The sequence below is a fragment of the Electrona antarctica genome (genome assembly GCF_951216825.1).
Source record: "Electrona antarctica genome assembly, chromosome: 1".
Taxonomy (NCBI): domain Eukaryota; kingdom Metazoa; phylum Chordata; class Actinopteri; order Myctophiformes; family Myctophidae; genus Electrona; species Electrona antarctica.
In genome coordinates, this window is record NC_136806.1 from 20,615,826 (window position 1) to 20,628,411 (window position 12,586).

Consider the following 12,586-nt stretch of genomic DNA (forward strand, 5'->3'; position numbering starts at 1 on the left):
TGTAAACACTTAAACCCTCTATATTTAGTCAACGTGACCTGGGTTGAGCCGTCATCATGAGCTTGTAGATCTTCTATTTTTTCCGAAAACTGCCCCCGTAGAACAGGGCCAAATTAGCCAGTGGGACTGTGGCCCAAGGGCCCTTGGCTATCAGAGGCCCTTCAGGGAAATGGGACTGCATAGTATTGAGGCCCTGGCAAGGGCCCCTGGGACCCTTCATTGGCTGTTAGTTGTGTTAAAAAGAAATGTGATAAAAAAACAACACACTACGGGGGACGCCAAAACAAATACCGGCCCAGGGGCTCTCGTGGGGGTTAATCTGTCCCTGCCGTAGAATGGGTGTGCTAGGGTTCAAGTAGTTAAAAAACTATCTTTAATAAATCTTTGCCGTCTCCCATGAAATCATGGGACTGTGTGTGGCAGCAAACAGGACATCCTCCACATGGAAACTAAACAGGAAAAGGCTGAAAAACATCAGTCCGCATGAAGGACAAACAAATGACCACATTTCAACACAATCACCATTTTGTGGCTGTCGGGCAGAAACCTTGTATCTCCATATTTTAACTTTTAATAAATGAATGCACTGCTTTGTCAGACATCAATTACAACAGTGTCACACAAATGAATGAAAACGGACAATCTACCAGCTCACAGTGCATCGACGTGTGAGCTTGTAGACCGGCTATTTTTTTAGATTTTGAAAGTAAAAGTGGTTAAGTGTGTCAATGAAACGCAATGAAAAGTATTAACAAGACATAATACTTTTAAGAGTTGACTAAATAACTACATTGGATCCACTGGAACACAGGCTTTTGTTTCAGTTAAAAGAAAATGGTTTTAGACCTACAAGGTTTCCATCAGACAGCATTTTGTTAATGATGGTAGCCTCCGTCTCAGGACAGCCAGGGTCAGCCGGCTTGCTGACTCTCCACTTCAATCCATATTACAATAATAGTGTCCCTGTTATTGAAGTTTATTACTTCATAAGTTGTATAATATACTGTAAATGTGATCCATGTGTCCATGGAGACATGTTCATACATTAGTGCTATTGATTTGAACACCCTTTATGTTTGTGTGTTGTTTAAAAAAATATTGAACCAATGAAAAGTATTAAAAAGCGCTACGGCCAAAACCTCCCAACTCCATTGGATCCTCAAACTGTCTGCCAAACCAGCTAACTCCACCCGTTTAGCCTTATTTTTTCCTTTAAATAAATAAATAAATACAAATAAATCGGTGCTATTGAACACCCTTTACGTCTGTGTGTTGGTTAAAAACAAATATTGAACCAGTGAAAATGAACATTTTGGAGTTAGGTGGTTTCTGCCCGACAGCAGAGATATGACATATCCCAGTGTGGTTATTCATAGGAGGGCTGGAGGCAGTTCAGAAACCCATCCACATCTCATGAATGGGGAATCCAAGCTAATAGGAACTGCAGGCTTTCTATTCATGAAAAGTTGCAATGCGAAAATGGAAGCCATCGTTCTCACGATAATAAAAATCTGTTTAAAGAAAGTCCTGGTAGGCGGGTTTCTGAACTGCCCACAGCAGTCCTATGAGACACAGACCAAGTAGAAAAATATTGTGCCATTGTATCATGAACATTCATGAGGACCAATTAAATTATATGAAGATACTAAGATAGGTTGAAAAGTTGTGAAGTGGTCCTTGAAGCAATTAAGGGCTGGTTCACATGACAAAATCAAATATCACAATGAATCTCAATATTGATATTATGGTATTTTATCACGAAATGAATTAGAAATAGCAAAAACAGCAGATCTACAAGCTCACAAAACATCACGGTGACTTATGATGAGCTTGGTGATCTAGTTGATATTCATGATATTACAATATCCAAAATCTCAGCCGATATATCGCCCTCCTTTATTGTGCAGCTAGCCAATCAATGCAAGCTGCTGTGTATTTAATATTTGTATTTTTGACTCAAGTATATTACACGTGGGCTCTTTGGAGTATCCAAAAGACAATCATGACCTTTATGAACAATGAGTTATTAGACACATTAAATGAATATCAGTTTATTACAGTGGGGATTTGTATTCTTATTCCAATTTAGGGTAGTTGGGGCATATTGACTTCCAATGTAAATAAAAAAATCTCACACACAGTTTGGGGAAATGTAATCCAGGTGTGTCAAAAAGAATAGGAATATTTTCAATATTTTCTCCCCAACCTAAAACTTGTTGATGACAGAACTAGTTAACTCTGAAGAAATAATAAAACCAAGTGACATTTCCACAAGTCCCAACTTGTTGTGGCCACTGGAAGATAATAGTAGTACTCTCATTAATCAAAGAAAATGTGAGATTTGAACATAGACACTCAAGATATTGTAAATTGCACTCTATGACATGGTACAGCTATTGTAGCAAAAATCCCCATGCAACCTGAATGTGGCGAGAGAGACAGACACAACTATATGGGACACTCATGAGTCAGTTACTGCCAAGTCTATTTCACACTCAGATAACTGCAGAACAGAGGGACCCTTTGTGAGAGTTTTGCTATACCTGTTGGTGCAATCCAAACCTCTATTTCTGGGGCGAGTTGTTTTTAACACTGTGACCATGCCATGCTCATTGAACACTGACAATGACAGATCTCAGCTCTGCATTCCTGCTGTGAAGTGTGGCGCGAGAATGAGCGACAGGTAGGGAACCGTTGTGCTATACACACTCCGGTTTCCTGTTCCAAGATAGCGATGGAGGCTTCTCTTCTTTTAAATTTAAAATGTTTTTGCTTAATCAGTAAATGCAACTTTATACTTCATTGAATGATAGTGTCAGAGAAATAGCTAAAATAGCAGATCTACTGTAGGCTGCATGCCATGTTGCGACAGAAGAGCATGTAAGTCTGCTATTTTGCTCTTTTTGAACATTTCATAACATTTTGCATGCCCAAAATAGGGATGCCAGATTGAAAGTGGTTAAAATGTGATTAAGCTGCATTCATCATGGCAGACATTCACTGTGTTTTCTGTCGTTTGTGCTATTGTGGGTGTTCTGTAGGCCTAGTTTGACCTGTAAACGTCCTGTATGGATCATCCTGTAGCTTAAAAAAGTAAGCTTCATTTATTGTACCAGTTACCCTTCTTTTAGAGGGCTTTGCGATTGTCAAAATACACATTTTAATCCTCTGGTGCCCAATGGCCATCAAAATGATTTAAAACGCTCTGCACTGCTTCCAAAAAAGATGGCCCAGTCCAGGTCAACTGTTGTGAGAATAATCCAACATACAGTAAAAAATCTTGGCACAAGGGTAGGTTATAATTGCAAGCTGCCACTTGCAAAGGCATGTAAAAGCAATATAACAAAGGACAGAGAACTTTGTCTACGATATGCATGAATATAAAAAGTGCATAAGACTCAAATCCACCATGTACCCTAATAGTAAAGGGTCATTTTTATTATTTCATTATTAAACTGTTGACCTGTGCTGCAACTCAATGGGACAGTACAGCCAAGCATAGCGACCAATCAGGACAGCAATTGTCAATTTCACACTTCAGTTCAAGTCACATCTGCTTCTCTGTGATTCGGTCACAGCACTCCACATACAGTGAGTGTCTACATGACCAACCGTCCATTCCACAGGAACCCCCGGATGAGTCCACCCTATCAGCTCTGGCCAAAGTCTGCAAAGCTCTTGGTGGTTGTGAAGGCCTCTGGTTGCAGGGGGAAGAAGTACTGTTGAGGCAGGAGGAACGCTGTGCCCTGGGAAGGATGAGAGTGCATGGAAGGAGGCAGCTGTGTGTGCGTATGGGTATGACTGGAGGTGCTCGGGTGCGGATGCGGGAAGCCTCCTCCCTGCATTCCAGAGGCCGCCGGGGATGTGTACGGAGGAGGCGGTGGAGGTGGGAGGGGCTGCGGGGCAGGGGTGGAGGCGGCCGATGAGATGCTGGCCGACACCAGGCACCCATGCTGCTGCCCCTGGCCCGGACCGCCCAGGGAGAAACCACGCACGGAGCCGCCGCCGCCCGCCGAGCTTGAACTCGTGGTCGCTGTGCTGGACTGTCGCGAAGGCGTGCGCAGGCTGGGGGGGGCTGTGGTGAGGATCATGGGGATGGTCTCTCCCTGGCAGCTACGCAGCGAGAAGCGGATGGGCTGCTGGGTGGGCTGCTTGGGTCGGAGGCAGGTGCAACAGTACACAGCCACCAGGGAGCCCACCACCACGAACGCTACGAACATGCTACCCACCATCAGGAAGGGCACATAGATGGGCTCTGGGGGAAAGAGTTTACATGGGTAAGGAATGACTTAATGTATAGTTAATGGAAAATATTGCCTCAGTGAATTTGTCCTCTAATGCCTACATGCACAGCCTTCTAAACATTTGTGCTTTCCCCATTGCTCTTCAGGCACTATACAATTAAGTCAAGACAAAAGGTTGAGAAGCTGAGGACATACAAAAAATGCGAAATATACTTGATCAATGCAGCCTGCCATCTCTACCCATGATGATGTGTAACAAGCTTGTAACACAAAACATTTGAAAGAAAATACTATGCACTAGGCCTATACAAATGTATACCTTGTGACCTTTAGAGATTTATCCTGTAACACTAAGGCAGTTCATATTAAACCCCTTTGCACCAATAGGCTAACGAACTTCTGTAACACAGAAGCTTGACTGCCTAAAGAAAATGTCCCCGGTTTAGATAAAAAGCTCTGATTACGTGTTAGAACGGCGGTTTTCATTGCGGAGGGAAATTCATTTAAGTTTATTTATTTTTATAGGGGAAAGTGCCAAGTCAATTTGAATGCTTATCCGTTCAGGAAATTGAAGGAAAAACAGTAAAAGCTACAGGATAAAATACGATTACTATCTAAATATAAATAATGTAATTTATTAAAAATATTGATGGCTAATAAAATTGCATGGCACCAATGGGAATGAGTTTAATCTCATATAGCCTATTAAAAGTGATTAGCCTATAGGTAGGCTACTACGGTAGGCCTATATACAGTACTAAACTAGTTGTATATAGGTAATTTAGCAAGCTATAGCATAGCCTACAAAAGCCAGAGAGAAAGAGAAAGAAAGTTAACTTCTGTCTGTTTGTCTGTCTGTCTGTCTGTCTGTCTGTCTGTCTGTCTGTCTGTCTGTCTGTCTGTCTGTCTCTGTCTGTCTGTCTGTCTGTCTGTCTGTCTGTCCTTGTTATTGTTTTCTATAACAATGTAATGTAGGCTATATAGCCTACATTACATCTTTTCCAAGGGATAGAAATTTTAATTTGTGAAACCACAATTGCGTTTCTTGGGTGTGCGAACATATCCAATTGTTTTCAAATGTGTATCCCAGGGCTGTTTCATTGTACATTAGTGCAGTACACTTGTGTACTACACACATGTACAATGTCAGTGGAGGACAGTCACCAGGTGTCGTCTGTCGACTACCATCGGATCCACTTCATTTCCTTTTTGTACGCTGATAACAATCCATCTAACCTGGGGTAAAATATAGACACAATAGCAACGCAAAAAAGCAGGTGCTATGCACACCTGGAATTAGATCGTGCTCGCCTTATTCCTATATATATATAAACGAAATTATAATTATTATAGCTAATGCATAAAACAATTGTTGCCATCTGAGCATCAGCACATGCAGCGTATTTCTAGCATATCATTATTAATTTCTAATTTGTTTGACTATTATAGTCCTGCGTTAACTTTGTTCGTTTTTGCGATATAGGCTACACGTTTCTATAACTTCTCACATTCCTCAGATAAAGATGATGACTGCATGATCAAGTGGAGCGCCTTTTAACCACTTAAACCAACTATCCTCAAACGGATCATGAGTTGCATGTCCTGTCTGCTGCTTGATTGATACATTTCAAACGACGTTTTTGATGAATTGAACAAGGTGGACTCTTGTAAACAAGTGTAATGCTTAATTGGGTCGTCCACTCACAGTTAACAGTCTTTGTATTGAGTTTGTGCTTGAAATGTACTGTAATTCTGCAAAACTGTTAATAAATATTTCAATCAATCAATCAAAAAAGCACAAGTCAATGGAAAAGCTTTGTGGACGAACCATGCACTAAACTTGTTTACAACAGGGTCCACCCTTTTCAATTCATCAGAATATTTAAAGACGTAGGCTATACAAATATATAGGCTATACGTCTATAAAAACTTCACTGTGTGAACTTGTGTCCTAAATAGCAGATCTGCAAGCTCACAACAGCTCATCGCAATGCCACGTTGTATGTGAGTGTGACAGACAGTGTGAGCTGAGGGGTGCTGCTGCTGATGCGATGATGGCGGGGTTCGAGTGCTGAACTTACGCGCTGTGAACTCCGTGTTGTCCATCTCTCTGTCGTTCGTGCAGGTTCCCTGGTCCACTCGCGCGTCCGCGGCCGCGCAGCAGTAGCGCAGCGCGCACGATCCGCAGCACACGGTGGCGTCCATGGTGTCAAAGTCCTCCGGACACTGGAAGCCTTCGTGGTAATTCCCATTGCTGTCCAGCCACCCGTGGCAGTACTCGCCCTGCGCGTCCGATATCCGTAGATTCCAGGTCAGATACCCGAACAACAGGCAGTTCAACAGGCGCACCATCCCGGCGTGCATGCAGTAGAACGAAGCCCCCTCCCACGGACCCCCAACCCCACTGTTCACCGCGTTTCCCCTAATACAGCCCCGGCTCCTCTATCAGCGGCTTACAAGAAAAACTCCTCATCGTTATTCGTTTAGTTTGGAAGAACCCTGCACGGCTTGATCCAACAGCTATGTTTCATGATTCTTATAATTGCAGGCGTCCGAGTACCATTTATTTATCCCCATCCATTTAATTTATTTGGGCTAATCGTTACCCAAAACGATGTGCGGAGACTAGCCTACTCTACGCAGGCTTCAGTTAGTCCAAATTGAACGAGGGGTTCAGTTCAGACTCTCCCCAAAAGGCTGCGCGACCAAGTTTGTTGAAATAATTCAGGGAGCATCGCCAACGAAACAATCCTGGCGAAATGAAAGTGCAGACTGCAGCTCATGATAATCCACTATAAATGGAGTTGATCTCCGTGGAGAAGTTGAGTGTATGCGGACAGGCATCCATGCACGGTCCTCTCTGGTGTGCGTCCGCACCTCATTTGAAATCTGTTGGTTTTGTGAGTTGTGACTGACTCTCCGTAGGCGCGCACGCAGCCCATTGACCAGACGTGCGCATTCACGACACCATGCTGTTTTTATGTTATTAGCAGTAACCTCGCGTCAGCAGGCTTTCCACCCAATTAAGCAGAGACTCATTTTCAACTTGTAAACAACATCAGAAAGCCACTTTAAGACATGCAATGTAATATATGGAAGCTTTCATATTATGTTTTCTTTCAGATAAGCTTATCTTTTCTTTAAAGAGACCCCCCAAATCCCAATGCCCCATCATGAGCTCATCCCACTCATCTAGAAAAGTGTGCTCTTCACTGCTCTATATGAGATTGATTGATTGATTGATTGATTGATTGATTGATTGATTGATTGATTGATTGAATACTTTATTTACAGTTTGCTATAGTAGACTGGTTCGATTATACAATGATAATAAGGATAATACAAAAGTCCCTAAAGGGCTGAATTGTTTCCATTGAGGTCCTGACTCCTGACGACTCCGGTGTATATTCAATTCATCAAGACATTTAAAGACATGCAATAATAAAACGATAATAATATTCAATAGGTCTACTACATCATCAAGACCACTAGACGTATAGACTATAGCAATAAAGAGTGTGGTTATGATCACTATAAGGGCGACCTGGTAGAAGCTCACCTTAATTTCCCTTTTTCTCATTGGCAGGCAGGTGAAGTAATATTAGATGTTGTAAAAAAGTTTCAATACCTCTGTATTGATGATGATGATGATGATGATGATGATGATGATGATGATGATGCTGATGCTGATGTTGATGATGATGATGATGATAATGATCAAAGTCAAAGTCGTACGATTTGTCACACACGTTACTGCGGTGAAATTTGTTCTCCGTATTTGACCCATCTCTTGGAGCAGTGAGCCGCAGCCAAGGAGCGGTGAGCTGCAGCCGTGCCGCGCTCGGGAATCATTTGATTAGTAGATTTGACCCCCCAATCCAACCCTTTGGATTGATGATGTGCAGCATCAGTGCTGTAAAGTAAAGCTTTATGGGCAAGCCAACATTGTTATGATAAAAAAAAATATGAAAACCATGAAAAACGACATAGTATAATGTTTTTCATGGTTTTCATCATTATTTTGTTGGCGCAAACCGTGACTTTGATAATTTTTTATCAAAGTCCTGTGCCTCATCGGGGCACAGGTCTCCACCAGGATATGATCGTTTGTGACGTAACAGTATATTCATAATGCTTAGTAATGTTATAAAGATGAATCCATGTTGTGTTTTAAAAAAATCACACCCGTGTGAACTGAGTGGTGTAAGGTCTTATATAGCCTGATCAGCTGTGGTCTGACGTAATGTCTGACGTAATGAAATCACACCCGGGTGAACTGGGTGACCGTAGCAACCATGCTCATTTTGTCTGCACAGACAGACATACAGACAGACAGACTAACAAAGCCAGTTGTAGGAGTGGTTTACACCACTCAAAAAATGGCTGGCTTACAGATCCGGCGTGATTACATGACTATAAAGATCACTTGTGTGATAATTTGATAAAATCTGAAGGACTAATAATGAAATGCACCATCTTCCTAATTGTAATAAATAAATCTATTTATAGCAGCACTATATGTTTGCTTACTTGTTTAACAAAGCAATAAAACCATCCATGTATAAACACAGGGGGCATCTCTGGGTCTTGACTGTATTACTTTGTATAGGAGAGTGAGAGTTTAATTGCCAGTCAAATCTTTGCAGAGACTCTTGGTAAGGAAGTTAGCTGCTGTATTATTTGTATCCAAGGACACCCCAAACTTGCATAGTGTTGCTTTAATGCCACAGGTAAAGCTCTGTTTTTCAGCTTCAATTTACTTCCCACAGAAGAGCAGTTAAGGGTTTGACACATTGACGGGACTGGGATTCGAACACGGGACCTTCTGCTTTCCAGGCCTCACTACCCATTCAGCTGCCTCTTCTTTTCAATAAAATGATTCTCAAACATCTTCATGTCAAGGACACCCAAATGATATATATTAGGTAGGTAAGCCTACACAGCGTCTTAACAGAGGGAGCCACCATGTTCTCTGTAACCTGCCACAGTTTTAGAGTCTTCTGGATGTCACTCCTTAAAACATGTGTTGAGCAGAAGGACATGGGCTGGACTTGAACCCACAACCTGTGGCTCACATAGACAGCAGCTTATCACAGAGAGCCACCATGCTCTCTGAGAACCTTCTTCTTCTGGGTGTTATTCTCCAAAATGTGGTCCACAGGGAAGAGTAGAAGGAACTCAACTAGACTTGAACCACAACCTCTGGCTCACTATCGTCTTAACAAGGGTGCCACTGAGCTCTCTGTGATTTTAAGTTTTAAGTTGTTCTTCTTGGTGTCACTTTTCAAATGGGGGCTTGGGATCATGTACAGAGCATTTTAATGGTGTTTGCTGTGCATCAAAGGTGTATTTAGTGCTTTTAACTAAGTGTTATCATGGATGTTAATCAGATAATACATGGAGAAACCATGACGCCATACAGACAGCCTGGTAGCTCAATGTCTTAAGTGGCTGTCCACATGATCCAAATGTTGTGGGTTCAAATTCTACTCTGGTCTTTGCTCTGAAACTTTACTTTGAAGAAAGAAGAAGATAAAAGCGCCCGGAAATCTCACTCCATCAGGCTAAGGTAGTGATAGTGCAGTTGGTAGAGAAAAGGACCTTGAAATCAAAATATCACTTTCACCTAGAAACTCCATTCACACTTTTTAGCTAGCTTACTGTGGGCACACATGCTGGAGCCTATTTAAGCATATTTAGGGTAATCTTATGGTAGACAGGTTTGCCTGAAAAGGAATCTTTGAAATGTTTCATAGTTTTAGAAATATAGTGCTTTCAAATTTGAGAACTTTATAATGGGGCTCAATGGCAGCTTATGGCACGTCAAAAAGTCACTTTCACCTAGAAACTCCATTCACACTTTTTATAATTCAGCTTACTGTGGAGAGACACATGCTGGAACTTTTGACTTTGAAAGGTTTTGTAGTTTTTGAGTTATTTCAATTAAACGCCCAATGCATTCTCAATGGCAATAGCACAAACTTTGGCATGCTACAAGTCCTACATACTTACACCTAGAAACCCCATTCAAGCCTATTTAGGTTCATCTTACGGTATACATGTTTGCCTGAAAAGGAATCTTTGAAATGTTTCATAGTTTTAGAAATATAGTGCTTTCAAATTTGAGAACTTTATAATGGGGCTCAATGGCAGCTTATGGCATGTCAAAAAGTCACTTTCACCTAGAAACTCCGTTCACACTTTTTATAATTCAGCTTACTGTGGAGACACATGCTGGAACTTTTGTCTTTGAAATGTTTTGTAGTTTTTGAGTTATTTAAATTAAACGCCCAATGCATTCTCAATGGCAATAGCACAAACTTTGGCATGCTACAAGTCCTACATACTTACACCTAGAAACCCCATTCAAGCCTATTTAGGTTCATCTTACGGTAGACATGTTTGCCTGAAAAGGAATCTTTGAAATGTTTCATAGTTTTAGAAATATAGTGCTTTCAAATTTGAGAACTTTATAATGGGGCTCAATGGCAGCTTATGGCATGTCAAAAAGTCACTTTCACCTAGAAACTCCATTCACACTTTTTATAATTCAGCTTACTGTGGAGACACATGCTGGAACTTTTGACTTTGAAATGTTTTGTAGTTTTTGAGTTATTTAAATTAAACGCCCAATGCATTCTCAATGGCAATAGCACAAACTTTGGCATGCTACAAGTCCTACATACTTACACCTAGAAACCCCATTCAAGCCTATTTAGGTTCATATTACGGTAGACATGTTTGCCTGAAAAGGAATCTTTTAAATGTTTCATAGTTTTAGAAATATAGTGCTTTCAAATTTGAGAACTTTATAATGGGGCTCAATGGCAGCTTATGGCACGTCAAAAAGTCACTTTCACCTAGAAACTCCGTTCACACTTTTTATAATTCAGTTTACTGTGGAGACACATGCTGGAACTTTTTACTTTGAAATGATTTGTAGTTTCTGAGTTATTTAATTTAAACGCCCAATGCATTCTCAATGGCAATAGCACAAACTTTGGCATGCTACTAGTCCTACATACTTACACCTAGAAACCCCATTCAAACCTATTTAGGTTCATCTTACGGTGGACATGTTTGCCTGAAAAGGAATCTTTGAAATGTTTCATAGTTTTAGAAATATAGTGCTTTCAAATTTGAGAACTTTATAATGGGGCTCAATGGCAGCTTATGGCACGTCAAAAAGTCACTTTCACCTAGAAACTCCGTTCACACTTTTTGAGTGGTGTAAACCACTCCTACAACTGGCTTTTGTGTGCAGAAAAAAATGAGCATGGTTGCTATGTTCAAAATAATTGCTGACGTAATTAAATCACACCCGGGTGAACTGGATGACCGTAGCAACCATGGTCATTTTCTCTGCACAGAAAAAGCCAGTTGTGAAATCACATCCGGGTGTGATTTCATTACGTCAGATCAGAGCTGATCAGGCTACATAATACCTTACCTTATTTCATTACGTCAGACATTACGTCAGACCACAGCTGATCATGCTATATAAAACCTTACACCACTCAGTTCACACGGGTGTGATTTTTATAATTCAGCTTACTGTGGAGACACATGCTGGAACTTTTTACTTTGAAATGATTTGTAGTTTCTGAGTTATTTAACTTAAACGACCAATGCATTCTCAATGGCAATAGCACAAACTTTGGCATGCTACTAGTCCTACATACTTACACCTAGAAACCCCATTCAAACCTATTTAGGTTCATCTTACGGTGGACATGTTTGACTGTAAAGGAATCTTTGAAATGTTTCATAGTTTTAGAAATATAGTGCTTTCAAATTTGAGAAATTTACACTGGGGCTCAATGGCAGATTTTGGCAAGTAATGATTTGAGTGGGGTTTGAACCCAGATCATGTAGTCAGTGTGCTAAGTCACTGAGCCACTTGCTACCTGCCACAACACAGTTTGCCTTTCCCTTTGAGTAACAACATTTATACAAAAATAAAATACAAAAAATAAAATACAAAAAATAAAATAACAGGAGATTTGTCTATTGTTTCTTGTGCTGTTGTTTATCTCTAGAGGTTTGAATGCTTATGAACCACAATGGAAACAAGTCTCTGGCTCTTATATCATTATCTTTTTTGCTTTTTGTACACAGCAAGCACAGTGGCTCACTGGGTACAGAGCCTGCCTTGGAATCAGGAGGCCACAGGTTCAAGTCCTCGCTCTGACATAGTGCCCCAAAATCATGACAAAATTGCATACTATATTATGCTGTCTGAAACCATGAACTATAGCAGGCCTATTTCGTGATTTTAATTTTTTTTCCGAATCCTCCAAAAATCACAAATAACGACATACTATAGTGTGCCGTCCGAAACC

The 12,586-nt window shown here is 40.9% G+C and overlaps 1 protein-coding gene across 1 annotated transcript; it reads right to left on the reverse strand.

Moving 5' to 3' along the window:
• Positions 1-2,987: 2,987 nt before the first annotated feature.
• Positions 2,988-7,108, reverse strand: shisa3 (shisa family member 3). The gene is made up of 2 exons (XM_079498028.1): positions 6,326-7,108; positions 2,988-4,255 (listed from the first exon to the last, which is right to left on the reverse strand). Exons 1-2 carry the CDS (start codon positions 6,606-6,608, stop codon positions 3,651-3,653), a joined length of 888 nt encoding a protein of 295 aa, XP_079354154.1. The 5' UTR covers positions 6,609-7,108; the 3' UTR covers positions 2,988-3,650.
• Positions 7,109-12,586: the final 5,478 nt, after the last annotated feature.